The sequence below is a fragment of the Cetorhinus maximus genome, chromosome 2, assembly GCF_964194155.1.
Source record: "Cetorhinus maximus chromosome 2, sCetMax3.hap1.1, whole genome shotgun sequence".
NCBI lineage: Eukaryota > Metazoa > Chordata > Chondrichthyes > Lamniformes > Cetorhinidae > Cetorhinus > Cetorhinus maximus.
The window spans coordinates 5,287,348-5,308,164 of NC_135880.1; the positions used below are offsets into that span (position 1 = coordinate 5,287,348).

The 20,817-nt window shown below is 45.7% G+C and overlaps 1 protein-coding gene across 1 annotated transcript in view; it reads left to right on the plus strand.

Moving 5' to 3' along the window:
* Window positions 1-247: 247 nt before the first annotated feature.
* Window positions 248-20,817, plus strand: part of c9 (complement component 9) — a 38,677-nt gene continuing 18,107 nt past the window's right edge. The window contains exons 1-7 of the mRNA XM_078560447.1: window positions 248-406; window positions 2,116-2,242; window positions 2,949-3,093; window positions 9,540-9,681; window positions 12,884-13,022; window positions 13,677-13,883; window positions 15,601-15,841. Of these exons, the coding sequence (XP_078416573.1) occupies window positions 330-406; window positions 2,116-2,242; window positions 2,949-3,093; window positions 9,540-9,681; window positions 12,884-13,022; window positions 13,677-13,883; window positions 15,601-15,841 (1,078 nt within the window). The 5' untranslated portion in view covers window positions 248-329. The remainder of the gene's footprint in view (window positions 407-2,115; window positions 2,243-2,948; window positions 3,094-9,539; window positions 9,682-12,883; window positions 13,023-13,676; window positions 13,884-15,600; window positions 15,842-20,817) is intronic.

Below are 20,817 nucleotides of genomic sequence, written 5' to 3' on the forward strand. Positions count from 1 at the left end.
CAATCCAGCCCCACTTACACTTTCTCTTTCATTGTCCCTCCCCTAGACAACCCGTTCCACGCTTTGATTCACCTTTGAGAGAAAACCTTGTCCCTGACTTTCCAGCTCACTCTGTACTCTTGTTTCAAGTTGTTGGCAGAGCCAGTTCCTGTTGCTGCCCATCGGAAGCCCATATTTATCTTTCTGTCAGCTGTATAGACCTACAGTGAGTTAATGACCTCAGTGGGAGTGGAGTTGCCCTGTTGATGATTGACAGACGTGTTCCATTTAGTCCTATTGCTCTAAGGCAACTCGACGTGTGACAACCCAACAACAGGACAGCTCGAGAGATGACGACCATAATTTCTCTCTCTATTTTGCTGTTCTCCTCTGTGACACTTTTGCCTAAGTCGGAGGGTAAGGAAAGGTAAGGGCATGTTTGTAATAATTGCTGTTGGAAAAAAAAGACAAACTTTTTTTTTTATTTGTTCATGAGATGCTGGCTAGTCCAGCATTTATTGCTGATCCCTAATTGTCCTTGTTCAGGCCACACTGGGTCTGGAATCACGCTTTTCTTTCCCTAGAGGGGCATTGGTGAACCAGACCAGATGGGTTTTTACAACAATCAGCTTCATAGTCATCCAAATTGTTATTGAATTCAAATTTCACCATTTGCTGTGGTGGGATTTGAACCCGGGTTCCCCAGAGGATTACCCTGGGTCTCTGGAATACTAGTCAGTGACAATATCACTAAGCCATCACCTCCCCATTGATATATAGTGTTTTTCACAGCCTCGAGACATCCAGAAGTGCTTCACAGCCTATTAAGTAGTTTTAAATGTAGTGCCTGTTGGAATGCAGGAAATTCAGCCACAGATGTTCACACAGCAAGATCCCACAAACGACAATGTGATAATGAGCAGAGAATCTGTTTTTGTGATGTCGACTGAGAGATAAATATTGGCCAAGACACCGGGGAGAACTCCCCTGCTGCAATTGAAAATAGTGACCTTGGGGTCTTTTATGTCCATTTACAGAGGGCAGACAGGGCCTCGGTTTAACATCACACCCAAAAGATGGACAGTGCAGCACTCCCTCAGTACTGCATTGTCAGCCGAGATTCTGTTCATGTCTCTGGAGTGGGCTTTGAACACTTCTCATTCAGAGGTGAAAGTGCTGTCCATTGGACCCTGGCTGAGCGATGGAGGGAAATCAAGTCCACTCATAGCCTTTAAAGGTGGATGGCATAAGAATCAAACAGTGCACTTGTTGGGAGTGGAATGTGCATCATTTCAAAACCAGTGACTGATCCCAGTTCTAGTGCTCCCTGGCCCACTCCCTCGCACCTCATTACAAAAGATCACAGGGAATGAGCTTCCTTTGTCCAACAATGAGACTTGGAAAAGTGGAATTGAGGTCAGTATGACGCAGTCTGCTTCAGTAACAAACATCAGGGCAAAGTTTGAGTGTTTCTACCCTGTTGGCACTAACACTGAGTGAGGAAAGAGCACCAAGCCTCTCCTGGGTTCAACCACACAACAGTTTGCCAGTAAAGTAGAAATGCTGCGATACTTGATTCTGCTAGGGTGTAAATACCCTTACACTTCCCCTTCCTTTAAACCCATTCAATTTAAATACCCCTTACGCTTCTACACTTCTCCCCCCATTTCAATATCACTTACAAATACCCCCTTTAAATATCTCCTTACACTGTCACCCTTTAAATTCCACCCCTACACTACTTCCTTTAAATATCCCCAACTCATCCCTTTTAACTATTTCATTATACCCTACCTTTAATAAATACACCACAGACTCCATTTTTAAAACCCATTTCTACCCCTCTTCCCCATAAACCCACCCTGTAAATACACTATAGTGTTCTTCACTCCAGATTAGGTTGTCCTGATTAATATGGTCTTTCAAATTATTCCTGATTTATCACCTCCTCCTCTCTCCACATCTTTCCAAACTTCCTGCTGTCTCAGGGATTTGCCATTTCACCTAGGTTCCTCATAAATCAATTAAAAATTGCCCCCCACCCCCCCCACCCTTCCCCCAATTCCTTCCCCAGAAGAGTCTGGAACCTCTGATTGGAGGAGTGAGCTCAATGGCTATCGTCTGTCAATTCTTCAGGGCTCAGCTAGAAAATGAAGCACATCGGAGGAGAACAGAGAGAGACGTGAATACTCCAGCTAAGATCTCCTGTGAACTCTCAACCTGGGGTCAATGGTCATCCTGTCAGCCATGCAAAGGCCTTCGGGTAAGAAATGGACATTATCTTTATGCATAACTTGAGCAGAATTCTGGAACTCCCTTCCTAACAGCACTGTGGGTGTACCTACATTACATGGACTGCAGCAGTTCAAGAAGGCAGCTCACCACCACCTTCTCAAGGGCAATAAAAATGCTGGCCCAGTCAGCGATGCCCACATCATGTGAAAGACTAAAAAAGATGATTGGCTACAGTGCCAAATCTCACCTGAACCTTTACATGAAATCGTGTTTGGTTAAAAATTCATTCACAGGATGTGGGCTTCGCTGGCTAGGCCAGCATTTATTACCCATCCCTAGTTGCCCTTGAGAAGGTGGTGGTGAGCTGCCTTCTTGAACCGCTGTAGTCCATGTGGTGTAGGTACATCCACAGTGCTGTTAGGGGGAAGTTCCAGGATTTTGACCCAGCGACAGTGAAGGAACGGTGATATATTTCCAAGTCGGGATGGTGAGTGGCTTGGAGGGGAACTTGCAGGTGGTGGTGTTCCCATCTATCTGCTGCCCTTGTCCTTCTAGATGGTAGACATTTGTTATGTGCTATGGATTAACAAAGGGACATTTATTCAAACACTGAGCTAATTTATGTGTTGTGACGCAGGTGTTTGTAACAACTTGGATTTATGGGGCACTTTTAATGTGGAGAAGATTCCTAAAATGCTTTCAGAAAGTCTGAATGTTCTCTGCTTTCTGTCCAGTATCGATCCAGGAATATCCTACGATTTGGTCAGTTCGGGGGCAGAGTTTGCACAGACATATTATCTGATGAGGAAAGCTGTCCGGTCAGCGGTAACTGTGAGGAGCCACTCATCGACTGTGGAAGCAACTTCCAATGTGACAGTGGTAATTTCCCAGATTATGTGTTAAGCGTCTGAGTTTATGTAGCTGCCTGTGCATGTATGTATGAGCGTGTTACAGCATGTGTGTGTTACTGTGCTCAAGTGATGATGTTATCTGAGTAGGAACATAGGAGCAGCAGTAAGCCATTCGGTCTGCTCCACCAATCAGTACGATCATGGTTGATCATCCACTTCAATGCCTTTTTCCCCACATTTATCCCATATCCCTTTGCGTCATTGGTATTTAGAAATCTGTCAATCTCTGCTTTAAACATACTCCATGACTGAGTTCCCACGGTCCTCTGGGGTAGAGAATTCCAAAGATTCGCAACTTTCTGAGTAAAAAATTTCTCCCCAGCTCGGTCCTAAGTGGCTTCCCCTTATTTTGAAATTGGGTCCCCTGGTTGTGTCCCCCACACACGTGCAAACACATGCGCGCACACCAATGAAATAAAAACAGTACTGGAGGAATTCTGCCAAAGGTTTAAAGTCAATGATTCATAGGCGAAGGATAGGCAGTGGAGAGTTTGAAATGGCTTCACGTTACATGGTTGGTCCAGGATGTCACGGAGCGGCTGCAGGACATTCTCGGGAGGGAAGGTAAACAGCCAGTGGTCGTGGTACACATTGGTACCAATGACATAGGGAAACTAAGGGATGAGGACCTGCAAGCTCAGTACAGGAAGTTAGGAGATAAATTAAAATGCAGGATCTCAAATGTAGTAATCTCAGGATTACTCCCAGTTCCACGTGCTAGCGAGAGCAGGAATAAGAGGATAGACCAAATGAACATGTGGCTGGAGAGATGGTGTAGCCGGGAGGGATTCAGATTCTTGAGGCACTGGGACCGGTTCTGGGGAAGGTGGGACCTGTACAAACCGGACGGACTGCACCCAGGCAGAGCTGGGACCAATGTCCTTGTGGGGGCTTTTGCTAGTTCTGTTGGGGAGTATTTAAATTAGTGTGGCAGGGGGATGGGATCCCAGGAGTAGGATCAGATAGGTCAGATTCAGATCAGAAAAATGGAGGTAGAACATTAGCTAGGGACGTTGTGATAGACATGGAGTTACAGGAGAAGCAAAGTTTACAAAATGTCCAGCAAGGGAAATTGACGGGTTTAAACTGTTTATACTTCAACGCAAGGAGTATTACAAACAAGGTAGATGAGTTAAGGGCACAGGTAGACACATGGCAGCAGGATGTCATTGTTATAATGGAGACCTGGCTAAAGGAGGGACAAAACTGGCAGCTTAATATCCCTGGTTATAGAGTCGTCAGACACGATAGAGTAGGAGATAAAAAAGGAGGGGGGGGTAGCACTAATGTTTAAAGAATCAATTCCAGTTGTGAGAAGGGATGATATACTAAATGGGTCAACAAACGAGGCTTTATGGATTGAGCTTAGAAATAAAAAAGGGGCAGTCACACTACTGGGATATACTACAGACCCCCAAATAGTGAAAGGGAGATAGAAGAACAAATATGTAGGCAAATTTCTGCTTGTAAGAACAAGAGGGCAATAATAGTAGGAGTCTTCAACTATCCTAATATCAACTGGGATTCAAACAATATAAGGGGCACTGAGGGAGAAAAATTCATGAAGTGTGTCCAGGAAAATTTTTTCAACCAATTAGTGACAAACCCAACAAGAGGAGATGCAATTCTAGACCTAATCTTGGGGAACGAAGAAGGGCAAGTGGGTGAAGTGACAGTTGGCGACCATATCGGGGACAGTAATCACAATTCAGTTAGATTTAGCATTACCATGGAAAAGGACAGATAAGGCAGGAGTAAAACTGGGGGAAGGCAAATTTTGCAGAAATGAGAAGGGACTTGGCTGAGGTGGACTGGACAGCACTGCTGGAGGATAAAACAGTGGAAAACCAGTGGGAAGCACTAAAAAGCGAGATCCTAATTGTACAAAGTAGAGATGTCCCCTACAAAAATAAGAGTGGTACTGCCAAATCCAGATCCCCCTGGTTGTCTAGGGGAATATAGCGGAAGATCAAACAGAAAAAGAAAGCGTACGATAGGCACAAAGAACTAAGCACTGCAGATAGCCTAGATGAATATAGGAAGTGCAAGGAGGAAGTAAAAAAGAAAATAAGGAAATCAAAGAGAGGGCATGAAAAAAGATTAGCAAGTAAAGTTAAAGATAACCCAAAGATGTTTTACCAATACATTAATACTAAAAGGTTAGTTAAGGAAAAAGTGGGACCTATCAGAGATGAAAATGGAAACTTGTGTGTAGATGCAGAGGCTGTGGGAAGGGTTTTGAATGAATATTTTGTCTCCGTGTTTACAAAGGAAAGGGAGGATGTAGATATAGCAGCCCAGGAGGAACACTGCGAGATATTGGATGGGATAGTCATAAAGAGAGAGGAAGTACTCGAAGGGTTGAAATCCTTGAAAGTTGATAAGTCACCAGGGCCAGATGGATTGTTTCCGAGGCTGCTGAAGGAAGTCAGGGAGGAGGTAGCAGATGGTCTGAGGATGATTTTCCAATCTTCACTAGATACAGGGGAGGTACCAGAGGACTGGAGAAATGCAAATGTAGTTCCATTGTTTAAAAAGGGATCAAAGGAAATGCCAAACAATTATAGGCCAGCTAGTCTTACATCGGTGGTGAGCAAATTAGTAGAATCAATCCTGAGAGATAGGATTAACTGTCATGTGGAAAGGCATGGACTAGTCAGGGATGGTCAGCATGGAATTGTTAAAGGAAGATCTTGCCTCACAAATTTGATTGAATTCTTTGAGGAAGTGACAAGAAGGGTTGATGAAGGTAGTGCAATGGATGTTGTGTACATGGATTTTAGCAAGGCATTTGACAAGGTCCCACATGGCAGATTAATCAGGAAATTAAAAGCCTATGTGATTCAGGGTAATGTGGCAAACAGGATAAAAGATTGGCTTTGCAACAGGAAACAAAGGGTCATGGTCGATGGATGCCCTTGCGAATGGAAAGTTGTGTCAAGTGGTGTTCCACAGGTGTTGGGACCCTCGCTGCTTGTGTTATATGTTAACGATTTGACGTGAACGTGGGGGGTACGATTGGGAACTTTGCAGATGACACAAAGATTGGCCGAGTAGTGGATAGTGTAGAGGATAGCCATAATCTCCAAAACGATATAGATGGGTTGGTGGAGTGGACGGTAAAGTGGCAGATGGATTTTAACATGGAGAAGTGTGAGGTCATACATTTAGGGAGTTCAAACAGTTACAGGGATTACACAATAAATGGGAATATACTAAGAGGGGTAGATGAAGTGAGAGATCTTGACGTACAAGTACACAGGTCCCTGAAGGCAGCAGTTCAAGTAGACAAGGTTGTGAAGAAGGCATATGGAATGCTCTCCTTCATTGGCAGAGGTATAGAATATAAAAGTAAGGATATAATGTTGGAATTGTATAAAACACTAGTGAGGCCACAACTGGAGTATTGTGTGCAGTCTTGTCACCACATTACAGGAAGGACGTAATAGCTCTGGAGAGAGTGCAGAGGAGGTTTACAAGAATGTTGCCAGGGTTAGAAAAGTGTAGCTACGAGGAGAGATTGGATAGGTTGGGGTTATTTTCCTTGGAACAAAGGCAGCTGAGAGGTGACTTGATTGAGGTGTACAAAATTATGAGGGGAATAGATAGAGTGGACAGGATAAAATTGTTTCCCTTGATGGAGAATACTAGAACCAGTGGACATAGATTCAAAATAAGTGACAGAAGATGTAGGAGGGAAATGGGGAAGAACTTTTTTTACACAGAGGGTAGTGTGTGTCTGGAATTCGCTGCCCAAGTTGGTGGTAGAGGCAGAAACTCTAAACTCTTTTAAAAAGTACCTGGATTTGCACCTTAAGTGCTGTAAGCTGCAGGGTTATGGGCCGGGTACAGGAAGGTGGGATTAGAAATGGCACCTGGATGTCCTTGGGCTGGCATGGACAAGATGGGCAGAATGGCCTCCTTCTGTGCTGTAACTTTTCTATGGTTCTATGGTCTCTCAGCACTGATTCACAAAACAATCAATGACTTTGGCACTGCCTTTCAGGCGGGCTTGAGGAATACTTGCAGTTACTCTATCTCAGCACGTAGCAACTTAAGAACAGCTTGTATTCACTTCTGGCTGTGGACTGGCTCTGCCCTGCAAAAAGACTGCTGTTTTCCTTCTCAAGCAGTTGGTCCTTCTCTTCTCAAAGACAAGACCAAAACCTACTTTTTAAAAACACAGTCTTCCAGGCATGGCTTTTTTTTCAGAACCATGAAACCATGTGAGCCCCTTTGTACATAGACCACCCGGAACAAGAAGTTTCGAGCCTTCTTATCAACTGCTTAATTACCCTTTCTTGTAAAAGATGCCTTATCCTAAAATTGCAATCAGTGTCCCTGCATTGACTCTTTAAGGGACAGTGTCTTTCAAACACAAATTCTTCCAGAATGTTCTTAGTCCTTGAAGTGATTAAAGTGTTCATGACACTCATCATTTAAGAAATACTCTGCACATCTGTTCCTTCTACCAAAGTGGATAACCTCACATTTTTCCACGTTATATTCCATCTGCCATGTTCTTGCCCACTCACTAAGTCTGTCCAAATCCCCTTGAGGCCACTTTACATCTTCCTCACAATATACATTCCCACCTAGCTTTGTGTCATCAGCAAACTTGGAAATATTACACCAATATATAATGTGAACAGCTGGGACCCAAGAGTGCATCAGTTAAAGGATCTCATCAGCAACTTCTTATAAATGGGCTAGGTGTCTGTTACAATTGGAAGTACACTCATCTGCCCAATATGTGAATAATCAATATGAAGAGTTGTGGCTCACTGCGGAGAATCCTTACATTGGCTGATAAAATATATCTCACACCAAACACAATCTCTAACTGATGGGTTATTATAGTAAATTTGATAAACAAAGGGCTGTAGCTCTAAGAATTATCCTGTGTTGTAAGATCACATGATCTATGTAAACCAATGGGTTAGCAGCGCAAGGAACCTCAAAGGAAGTTCTTTTTTAGTTATAGAGTTAGATACACACATGTAGCTGCTGCTGCTGTCTTGTGATTAAAGTCCATTGTTTCCACCAAGAAAAGTTGCACAGAAAATCAACTCTATAACAAACTGGTGACGAGGATAAATCAGATCCGGTACTTTCTATCGCCCAGCGATTGTGAGTATCTAAGATAATAAAAAAGAAAGGAAGGGATTCTCATCCGAGATGGAAACTCGCTAATAACGTTAGTTTTCTGTGGGTCTGCCATGATGCCTTTATAGTTGAAGATCTGGTTCAGGAACTGAACTGATGCTTTGAAGAAATCACATTTCTCATTCAGCGTCAGCCCTCCATCCTGCAGGCACTCTGAGACTGCTGTGAGTCTCTTGCCATGTCCCATCACCATTGTACCCTGAACCAATACATCGTCCACATGGCAAGTGACACCCCCACCGTGGGCCCTGCATAATGGTCAACATCATACACTGAAATATTTCTGACCACGTGATTCCAAACGGCAGGCGGTTAAAGCAGAATCTGCCAAAGAGGGGTAATGAATGTGGTCAGCAGGCTGGACTCTACATCAAGAGGGAGTTTCCAAAAGCCGCTGTTGGTGTCCAGTTTTGAAAACGCTCTGCTCTTTGAGAGTATAGTCACGCTTTCATCCACTGACCTACTTCACTGGCCTTTGCTGGTCTTCAAAGCTGTTTCTTTAATCATGATTCTTCCAAATTAATCATTTTTTTTTTCCTTTTTGGAGCGAGCTCGGACACCGACATTCAGGCGCCGACTCGGGAACTTAGTTTCTCCGGAGGTTTTAAACAGGAATCTCTGACCACTGAACTATTTAAAAGTTTATCGGGTCTTGCTGTATCCTGGAATTAGAAAGTTTTAGCTCACCCCTGCTAGGTCTGCTGACTCTGCACTCGGGACTTTCAAGAAATCCCATGGTGTCTTCTGCTGAAGTGAGGAATTTTAAATTTCTGCCTTCAGCTTCCAAGCCTTTCTTTGGAGCTTTTTCCCTGGGGACTATTCCCTGCATTCCTGCTTCTCAAGCTTCTCTTCAGGTCAGATAGCTTCTTCAAATTTTTCTTCCATCTTGCAGGATTTTAGTTTCCCAGCATTTTTTGTGAGGTTTTGGGTTTTTCCACTCACTGCCGCTATGTTGTAGGGTGTTGGATACCATTCAGTAGGTCCTAATCAAGTCTTTAAAGTCTTAAGTAAGTTAACTGCATCTTTTTAATAACTTCAAGGACTATGTACATATATAAAGTGAAGGATTCAAGCTAGGAACTGTCTCCATTTTGCTTCTGCACACGGCTCTGTCCAATAATACACTGACCCCCAGGTGCAAGTCATGTGTTCTCTTACATCACTGTGCTCAGTCCCACATTAACCTTCTATGTGTCAGACCCTTACACTACAATATTGAGGAGTGATCTGTGTTTGTTCTTTCTCCAGGACACTGTATCAGCAGGAGGCTAAGGTGTAATAATGATGATGATTGTGGTGACTACACTGATGAGGATGACTGTGAGTCATATAGGCCTACCTGTCGGAAAACTTTGGATCCTTTGGAAATAGGAGACACTGCGGGGTCAGGGTAAGCCACAACAATGGGCCTGAAGTTCTGCAGAGTGGCAATCTGAGTCGAATTACCACTTTGCTCCTAGTTTCCTACCTGGAAATCCAGGTGATCCTTTCTAGCCCAACCTTCCGACTCTGGCCAGGCGGGAATTGTGTAGGGCAGTGTGTTCCTGAGGCCTTCAGTCAAGGGCTAGAAAGATGGAGGTAAGGAAGCCACGCCCCCTTTTTTAATGGCACTAGCTGACGTAAAGCAAACACATTTATAGGTCCAACCACTTTCAGAAGCCAGGTAGAAGGTAAGTTTGTCAGGAAAGTGGATAGGATTGGGGTAGGTGCTGTCAGGAAGTAGGGTTGGGGGGAGCGGGATTGGAAGGTCAGTGTGAAGAATCGGTTGGCCTGTGGGTGGACGTTTGAGCGGGAGGGTTGGGTGGTCACTGGAAGAGGGTCCATTGGGGAGGGGTCAGGCAGTCAGCGGATGGGGGTCTGTCAGGGAGGGGGGTCTGTCAGGGAGGGGGTCGGGTGGTCAGTTGAGGGAGTTTGCCGGGGGATCAGTTGGGGGGTTCGGGTGGGTAGTGTGGGTGGTTGGCTGGGGGGAATGGGTGGTCAGTGGTCGGGGGCCGGGTTGGATGGTCAGTGGAGGTTTGAGGGTCGGAAGGTGAGTGGGGTGTCGGGTGGTCAGTGGGCAGGGGTCAGTCGGGGGAGGTCAGTCCAGGGGGAGAGTGGGGTTGGTGGTCAGTCAGGAGGTGAAGTGTTCATGGGGAGTTCCATGGTGGGGTTCAGGGGGTGGGAGTTTGGTGGTGGTGGGGGGGGGGGGGGGAGGTGTGGAGTCAGTACTATCGTTACCCGAGAGTTAGAAGTGGTTTTCATTCTTCAAACTTTCCCAGTGTAACTATAACTGTAAGACAGTCAGAACCATCTGAGATTTGCGATTAAATCTTCTTTTCGATGGTCCTAATTGCAGGGCAATTGCCCAACGCAAGTGTGTACTTCCCAGGCAATCACTGGGCAATTGTTACCGGGGGACTTGCAGCAGGGCTGGGGGTGCTGTTCCCTAGCACATCTCTGGGTACCCCACCCTGCGCTTCTCCCACCCCCACCCTGCTCTTTACAACTCCAATAAACTCAGAGATTAGGGGCCAGTGTGTCTGTGCACCAAAGCTCACAACAGGGAGGCCAGTTAAAAAGGTACAACCAAAGAAAAACCAGTAAAGCTTGGTCCGCTCTGTTCTTGTGTGCCTTAAAATGGAACTTCAGTTCAGGCCACACCAGTCATTTCCCACCTTTACTGGTATTTCCTTACCAGGGAAGGTTAGGATTTTTTTTTTAAAAATTAAACAATCTTCGTTTATGTAATACAGCAGCAGGAAGAGAAGCCATATATGAAGAGAGAGAGTCTAGAAAGAGATGGTGAGAATCTAGAGAGAGAGATGGTGAGAGTCGGGGGAGAGTCTAGGGAGAGAGTCTAGAGAAAGAGTCTCGAGAGGGAGAGAAAGTGGGAGTCTAGAGAGGGAGGGTCTGGAGGGCGAGAGATAGAGACATAGGGTGTGGAGGGCGAGAGAGAGAGAGGGTCTGGAGGGCAAGGGTGAGAGAGAGACATAGACGGAGGGTCTGGAGGGAGAGAGAGAGAGGGTCTGGAGGGAGAGAGAGAGAGAGAGAGAGAGAGAGAGAGGGTCTGGAGGGAGAGAGAGAGAGAAAGAGGGTCTGGAGGGCGAGAGAGAGAGAAAGAGGGTCTGGAGGGCGAGAGAGAGAGAAAGAGGGTCTGGAGGGCGAGAGAGAGAGAAAGAGGGTCTGGAGGGCGAGAGAGAGAGAAAGAGGGTCTGGAGGGCGAGAGAGAGAGAAAGAGGGTCTGGAGGGCGAGAGAGAGAGAAAGAGGGTCTGGAGGGCGAGAGAGAGAGAAAGAGGGTCTGGAGGGCGAGGGAGAGAGAGAGGGTCTGGAGGGCGAGGGAGAGAGAAAGAGGGTCTGGAGGGCGAGGGAGAGAGAAAGAGGGTCTGGAGGGCGAGGGAGAGAGAAAGAGGGTCTGGAGGGCGAGGGAGAGAGAAAGAGGGTCTGGAGGGCGAGGGAGAGAGAAAGAGGGTCTGGAGGGCGAGGGAGAGAGAAAGAGGGTCTGGAGGGCGAGGGAGAGAGAAAGAGGGTCTGGAGGGCGAGGGGGAGAGAAAGAGGGTCTGGAGGGCGAGGGAGAGAGAAAGAGGGTCTGGAGGGAGAGGGAAAGAGGGTCTGGAGGGCGAGGGAGAGGGAAAGAGGGTCTGGAGGGCGAGGGAAAGAGGGTCTGGAGGGCGAGGGAGAGGGAAAGAGGGTCTGGAGGGCGAGGGAGAGAGAAAGAGGGTCTGGAGGGCGAGGGAGAGAGAAAGAGGGTCTGGAGGGCGAGGGAGAGAGAAAGAGGGTCTGGAGGGCGAGGGAGAGAGAAAGAGGGTCTGGAGGGCGAGGGAGAGAGAAAGAGGGTCTGGAGGGCGAGGGAGAGAGAAAGAGGGTCTGGAGGGCGAGGGAGAGAGAAAGAGGGTCTGGAGGGCGAGGGAGAGAGAAAGAGGGTCTGGAGGGCGAGGGAGAGAGAAAGAGGGTCTGGAGGGCGAGGGAGAGAGAAAGAGGGTCTGGAGGGCGAGGGAGAGAGAAAGAGGGTCTGGAGGGCGAGGGAGAGAGAAAGAGGGTCTGGAGGGCGAGGGAGAGAGAAAGAGGGTCTGGAGGGCGAGGGAGAGAGAAAGAGGGTCTGGAGGGCGAGGGAGAGAGAAAGAGGGTCTGGAGGGCGAGGGAGAGAGAAAGAGGGTCTGGAGGGCGAGGGAGAGAGAAAGAGGGTCTGGAGGGCGAGGGAGAGAGAAAGAGGGTCTGGAGGGCGAGGGAGAGAGAAAGAGGGTCTGGAGGGCGAGGGAGAGAGAAAGAGGGTCTGGAGGGCGAGGGAGAGAGAAAGAGGGTCTGGAGGGCGAGGGAGAGAGAAAGAGGGTCTGGAGGGCGAGGGAGAGAGAAAGAGGGTCTGGAGGGCGAGGGAGAGAGAAAGAGGGTCTGGAGGGCGAGGGAGAGAGAAAGAGGGGGGGTCTGGAGGTCTGGAGGGTGAGGGAAAGAGGGGGGGTCTGGAGGTCTGGAGGGTGAGGGAGAGAGATAATGCGAGTGAAAGTCTAGATAAAGAGAGGGAGGGATCACAAGCGAGTGAGCCTAGAGGGAGAGGGCACAGCCATTGACACTATGAGCTGATTTGAAGTTATTCACTGATGTGAACGTTGATTTCCAGAGTGAATATCTTTGGAATGGAGCCCAGGAGAAGTCCTTTCAATAACAGATTCTACAACGGTCATTGTAGTCAAGCCTATGATGGAAACAGAAGGACCCATTTCCGAATTCCCTGGAATATCATAAGTTTCCACTTTCAGGTAAGATGAAAGCCTCCCGACGGTGTGACATAAGAGAGTGGCAGGGACTCAAACATACCCGCAGAGATTGGGGTCTGTCTGTGGGGTGGAAGGGTTCAGTTATTGGATGGGAAGAATCAATGGGGTGGGAGGAATCTCCCTATGGATTGGGTGGGCTTTGCCTGGTTTTGGGGGGGGGGGGATCCCTGAGCTTTTCTGGAGGGTGGAGAGGCCGGGATTGTTTTCCGAATTGGAGAAGGGAAGTTTGAGGGGAGATTTGATAGAGGTATTCAAAATCCTGAGGGGTCTGGACAGAGTGAAGAGGGTGTACCTGTCCCCATTGGTGGAAAGATCCAGAGGACACCCAAACAATGACAACATGAGGAAAAGAATGTTTTCACACAGTGAGTGGTTAGGATGTGGATTGCACGGCCTGAGAGCGTGGGGGAGGCAGGGTCAATCGACGCTTCCAAAAGAGAATTGGATCATTATCTCGACAAATTTTCAGGGCTACGTGAAAAAGGCAGGGAAATGGCACAAGGGGATTACTCTTCCAGAGAGACAGCATGGACACCATGGGCTAAATGGCCTCCTCCTGTGTTGCAACCATTTTTGATTCTATGATTATATTCTTGATCCCCAAGTGAATCCAGTGGTTTGACTTGATTCTTCCAGACTCGAGCTGATCAAGCCTTAACAACTGAGGTGTATGAAAGCTCATCTGAAGTTGTCACAAAGATCATGGAAGATTCTACAACAAATTTCAACATTGGGTTCTCTCATAGAACAAACACTCAGATAGCAAATCCCACGGCTCATATCGGATTCAATGTCAACAAATCAAGAAATCTCGAGATTCTGTTAAGTCTCAATCAGTCACAGGTACAGTCCCATATTAAAGGCATCACAAGGGGAGAGAGGGGGTGGGGCAGAGACAGAAAGAGAGTGGGGGATAGAGAGAGGGGGAGAGAGTGGGACAGGGAGAGACAGAGGGAGAGAGTGGAGGATAGACCGAGCGCAGAATTAAAGTGGAAGAATAGAGCAAACAGGGAGAGACCATGGGACAAAGTGGGGGGATAGAGAGAACATTGGGGAGAGAGTGGGGTGAATAAAGAGTACAGTGAGAGAGCATGGGGGAGAGAGCATTGCAGAGAGAGAGAGAGCGAGCGAGCACAGGGCAGAGAGAAAGAGGGAGCATGGGGGAGAGGGAGAGAGCGAGCAAGCATGGGGAAGAGAGAGTGAGCACAGGGAAGAGAGTGAACTCAGGGGAACGGGAGAGATTATGGGGAGAGGGAGAGAGTAAGCACAAGGGGGAGAGGGAGAGCGCAAGCGCTCAAAGGAAAGAGCCAGTGCATGGGGAGAGAGAGTGGGTGAGCACAGAGGGGGGAAGAGAGTGAGCATGGGGGTAGAGAGAGAGCAAGAATGAGGGAGTGAGGGAGAGCACGGAGGGTGAGAGAGAGTGCATGGGGGAGGGGGCAAGTGAGAGAGAGAGAGAGCACGGGGGAGAGAGAGAGAGAGAGAGACGGGAGGTGAGGTTGGACATGGAGGAGAATAAGAGTATGGGGGAGAGAGATTAGCTTGCACATGGGGAGAGAATGGGTGGAGAGAGAGCTTGGGGAAAGAAAGAGAGAGAGGAGAGCGATTAAGGCCAGGCAAGTGAGAGGAAGGTAGAGAGAGGTGGGGTATGCTGTTCAATGGTTTTATTCATCTGTGTTTGATTGTTATTCTGTTCTCTGGTCTACACAATTGTACTTGATTGCTTAAACCTGTGAGTGAAGCAAGACAGCTTATTAAGCAAAGATGCTTCTAAAGAGAAAAGGCTTTGGTCTTGACTGGGACCACATGTACATAGAAAATCCTGTAGGTATTGTAAAGAGGCTGCTGTAGATTTAGAACCAGAGTCATCTCTGCATTATTCTGAGATAAATCTAAGATATTCATCAAACAGGCTAATAAATAAGAGTGAGAAAAAGTGGGAGGAGAGAATGAGAGAGAGTAAAGCAAGAAAGGCAAAGAGAGAACATGGGAGTGAAACTGCCCCAGACACACACACACAAAACAGCAAGGGAGGAACTAACTGAGGAAAAGGGAGAGTCGAGAGGGAGGGATGAGGAGAGAGAGGGAGGGACGGGCCCTGACAGAGAGCATGAGGCTGACTCAAGGAGGATGAGATGAGTCCAGAGACTGAGACAGGAAGAGATGAGGGGGTGTGGCGATGGTGCTAGTGTACGTGGAGGGCGAGTGGGCGAGGGCTATACAGGGTGTGAGTGGGGAAGCAGTGCATGTGGGACAGGGGAGTATTTCAGTTCTGGGGAGTGGTTTAGGAGGTGGTGTAGTGTGGGAGGGGTGGAAGTGGGGGAACAGTATGGGCTGGGGGAGTGACATGGGCAGTGTCTGGTGGGGGGGGCGGAGTGTGTAGGGAGGCTGGAGCATTGGTTTGGGGGTGTGGGCAGAGGAGGGGAGTGCAATTTGGATTGGGCTGGGGGGTAATGATGGGGGACAGATTGAGACTGGTCACCGTTTCCTCATATCTTGTTTGTAAGATTTAAGTTTCGTTATGAAATAATTAGGTCGTTTGTTAAAAATTTCTTAAATCTAGAATAATGAATACTTCCGGGTAAAAGGTCAAATGCAGCTGGCAAAGTTCCAGATGCGAAGAAATCGTTACGAACTTGAAGAAGATTTTATTATCGATCTAAAGAATCTGCCCACAGAATATGACAAGGGAGTGTATTTTAAAATATTGGAAGACTATGGCACACATTACGCCTCTTCTGGAACTCTGGGTGGTGATTATCAACTTATATACGTGTTGGACAAGTCCAACAGGGTTAGAGAACGTAAGTCAAGTTTGTTCACAATGTAAAGCTAAGTTACAGTTTCCTCCTATTCACCCAATTCCCTGTTGATGCTCAGTTTGGTCCCTAATGTTCAGGGTGTCAGCTGTGGCTCAGTGGGTAACACTCTTGGCTCTAAGTTGCAGGGTTCCAAGTTCAAGACCCACTCTGGGATCTGAATACAAAACAGCATCAGGGCTGACACTTCAGTGCAACACTGAGGGAGTGCTGTGCTGTCTGTCTTTTGTGTGTAACATTAATCCAAGGCTGCGTCTGCCCTCTCAGGGGGACAAAAGATCCCATGTTACTATTTCCAAGTAAAGCAGGGGAGTTGTCCCCGGTGCCCTGGCCAATATTTATCTCTCAATCAACATCACAAGAACAGATTATCTGGTCATTTATAATAAAAGCGAAATACTGTGCATGCTGGAAATCTGAAATAAAAACAGGAAATGTTGGAAAAACTCAACAGGTCTGGCAGAATCTGGGGAGAAAGGAACAGAGTTATTGTTTTGGATCCGCATGGCTCTTCAGAGCTGGTCAGAGCTTCATCAGAGCTTACCTGGTCATTATCTCATTGCTATTTGTGGAAGTTTGCTATGCTCAAATTGGTTGCCACATTTCCTACAATACAACAGTAGTTACTGTTACAATCCCTGTGGAGACCAATAACATGAAAAGAAAGGAACAATGCCAATGAAAGGAATTGATGGACAAGACTTCATTTTTAAAACTTTTACATAACTGTTAAACCCAAAATCAACATAAAATTAAGCATGCTTTAACAGGCAAATGGTATTTCACTCAATTAGATTAATTTCGCTTTAAACAGTTGATAAAACAAAGATATATCTTATGAAAACTGCAAGCATTCAGATCACTTCCCACATACTTGTGGTATCGTGTACCATTTCAAAGTTCTCTAACTTGGCCTCCGGCGCATAGGATCTCTCACTTTCCCACTCAATCGAAATTTGGCTTTTCACACATGTTCACCGGCAGCCGTGCCCCATCCGAAGTTCCCAGATACAGTTAACATCAACACCGCGCACGCCGGGTCACATCAGTCCTGATGGCATAGCTTTCCGGCCTCCCTTTTCAACTGACCAAACTACTAACACACCTAATTCACGGTCTGATCCTCTGATACAAATTCTCAGCTCTTTTGCCTGCCTGAGCTATTCGCCCCACTTTTAGGATTCAGTCCCCCTTTTAGCTTGCATCTGCATCGCTTCCTCAAGAGCTTCTGGAGTTCTACTTTCTGCTTACCACCAAACAGAAGACTGAATTTTTTGTAGGAAGCTTTGCTTGCTTCTCTTCACATGAATTCCATGTTCTCAACTGTGTCCTATTAGAGTAGAACAGGCTGGAACCTGTCACCAGCCCAATTAGCTTTAATTAGGCTCTCTTTTTTTAGCTTTCATCCCCGTGGTAATCTCAGCCAGAGTTTAACTTCTCAAAAATGATGCCGTAACCAAGAAGCCCAATTATCCCCCCTTTCCAGAAGCTTTTTAGTTTCACTTTGGGTTTAAAGGGACACCTCACAAATACAAGCTCTCTGCCAAGTGCTGAGCTCACAACACTACTTCATTAGCTATAGAGCAGTTTGAGATGACTGGTGATTGTGAAAGTCACTCCGTAAATTCAAGCCTTTTTTATCTTTCAGTGTTGAGATATCTCTAACAATTCCTTTACGAACAGACTCTTGAGCCCATCCCATTGTTAACACATTGCTGGAACACAAGATTCAAATCGCACAAGCACAAAACTTGGCAGCTGATGATGCTAGATGGTAAATGACATCATTCTCACTCTGTACTAGAGCTCTCATCAGCTGACCTCTCACCTCGTACCACCCTTCCCCACATTCCTGCCATTAGTCCATTCTCCAAGTAATACCCCATCTGCTTCCCCACAGCCAACTGGGAATGTACTCTTCGATATCCAATTAGGTTATTCTTGACTATACAACAACCATTTCCTCTAAATTTAAAATATACTTAACACCAGTACATGAAAATGATTAAATAAAAAAATAATAACAGTTTTTTTAATGTTTGTATGATTATTCTCCTGAATTGGCTCTCAGCCATCTCCTGGAAACTAACTTTCAATTCTAGGACAATTCTATCTGACACACAGGATCACAGGTCTAATTCAAATAACACAGCTACTATAAGAACGACTTGGATTTATATAGTGCCTTTAACATAGTATAGTACATAACTTTTTATTCCTGTTGGACTGTTGTAAAGAACATATCTTTTCATTTTCTGTTGGACTGAGGATTAAAATTACATTGGCTGCAGGTTGAAAGACATGTCCACTGGAACAGGATGAGAAATATATACAATGTTGCAGTCCTGGAACAGTGTGTGCCATGAAAGACAGGATGGTACTGGGAAGGAGCCCTGGACTAAGGAAGCAGCATTTTAATTGGCTCCTGAACAGATGACCAGGTTTTGTGAGAGAGCAGAGCACAATAGCTCCTAGCCTGAAAGGAACAAGGCCTAAAACCTCTTTTTCTTGTGTGTGGAAGATTCCAGTAATTCCACAATAATAACTAGCTGTTTTTTTTCTCCTCATATCTCTATAATCTGCTTTCTCTCTGAAGGCCTCTGTCAAGAGGCAAAGAGTAAAATCACTGTTAGAGACATTGAAAGGCAAGTGCTGAAGGGAATTTGGAAAACATTGATCAAAATCAACCCATCGAATCCTGTACTCCGGAATTGGTGCTATTGAACTTTTTTATCCCACCCTTAAAATCCATGTTTTGTGTGTCTTATGTGTCTTGTATGTGTGTGTATAGGGATTTAAGAAGCGGGTAGAGTTTAACTTATAGTGTTAGAAATTAGCAGTTCATATTTCTTTCTTTTTTGTCACTAGTTAATGACAGTTTGTTCAATAAACAGTTATTTACTTATTAAGTTTAGAAACCTGGTGCTCATATTCTGTTAACCTAAATTAAACTGTTAAGTAGAATTGGGGCAATCTGGTGGTTTGATCAAACTTTTCACATTTATCACGGCTCAGGGAACAGCGGAGCTTGATATTATAGCGCACTATCCCCAGCGAGCCCTGACAAAGTTTTGGAGCTTGGGTCTGGGATATTTTGGAACAAAAGACGACGGTGATTTGGGTGTAGAGTTAGTAAGTAATAAAAGCTAAAAGGAAACATCAGGTTTGTAGTGTCAAAAATAAGATGGCACTGGAAACTGCTAAGGTTTTCCTGCAGGTGGAAGAGATGTTCCTGACAATTTTACAAGGGATCCCAAAAGCCAGGTTTAATCGAATTGGCGAATAAATTAAGAGTATGATTGCCTGCCAAAGCTAGGAAGGCAGAGATAATTGAAAAGGTAGTACAACATTTGAAATTGGAGGGAATACCCGAGAGACTGAGTTCTCCAAAGGGTGGTTCATTGGAATGCGCTCAAATCCAGTTGCAAATGAAAAAGATGGAATTGCAGTGAAAAAAGAAAGAGCATTTCAAAGAGGATAGGCAGAAAGGCAGCCGTGAGAAAGAAAACAAGAAAGGGAATTAGAAATGGTGAGGTTAGAAAAGGAGGAAAGAGAAAAAGAGAGAGAGACAGAGAATTCCAGTTTAGAATGCTGGCAGTTAAAAAGAGACACCAGTAGGTGAGGTAAGGACTTATTTCCAGATCAGAACCCAGTGGGGAGATGTTTAAATTTGTGAAGGCTCTTCTGAAGTTTGAGGAAAGGAATGTTGAATCATTCTTTATTTCCTCTGAGAAGATAGCTAAACAGGTGAACTGGCCAAAGGAAAACTGGACATAGTCCGTGCAGAGCAAATTGATGGGTAGAGCACAGGAAATGTATGCTTCACTGTCAGAGGAGGTTTCTAGGGATTATGATGTGGTGAAAAATGCCTTTTTGAGTGTATATTAGTTGGTCCCTGAAGCATACAGACAAAAGTTTCAAAATTTAAGGAAACAGCCTGGGCAAACTTACATTGAATTTGAAAGGATTAAGCAAAATAGTTTTCACAGGTCAATGCGAACATTAGAATTTGAAACTACCTATGAAGTTCTCAGAAAGACTATTCTCTTGGAAGAATTTAAAAACTCCCTGCCTTCTGTAATAAGAACCCATATTGAAGACCAAGGGGTTGAATGCGAGGGAAGCCCATGGGATTTATTGGAGTTCGTATGAGTGAGTCCAAAAAGGGAACTCAAAAAGAAAATGCCGCAGATCAAATTGTAGCTTTAACTATAAATAAGGGTCTGGAGGTAAACACTGCAGGTGAAGTGAATATGGTATATGAGAGATATAAAGAGTTTTTTGTCTAGAGGAAAGATAATCCCTTTTTATCAAATGATGCAGCTAAACCCATAACCAAATTAAGGGACACAGGGGCAACTCCCACCCTTTTGCTGGAGAAGGACCTAGTTTTCCCTCCAGGGAGTTCAATGAAAGCTAAAGTATTGGTAAACAGGGTAAGTGGAGAGTATATCCCAGTTCCATTGTACCAAGTGCAACTGGAGTGTGATTTGTTGTCTGGTTCGGTGGTTGTAGGAGTTGTTAAGAAATTACCTGTGGATGTAGTTGATTTTTTGGGAATGATTTGACAGGAGGGAAGATTATAACTTCGCCCATAATTACAGAAAGCCTGAGAAAGGCTAAAGAGACGTAACAGATACAAGAACAAGTCGCTGGTATTTTTCCATTGTGTGTGGTGACCAGAGCAATGGATAAACAAAGTCCATCGCTAGGGGTCAAAGCAATACCACGAGCAGATGTTAGAATTGCCAAAACTTTCTTTAAGGATGAGGATAACTCAAAGGAAGTGTTTGGCAGGTCTTCATTAATTGAGGCTCAGAAAGCAGATCCAGAGTTAAACAAGTCAGCACAGTCAGCTCACACTGAAGCTGAGGCTGAAGGAGTTCTGATGAGGAAGTGGAGACACCCTCACAGACCTGTGGATGAGGAATGGATGGTTGTTCATCAGATGGTGGTACCGC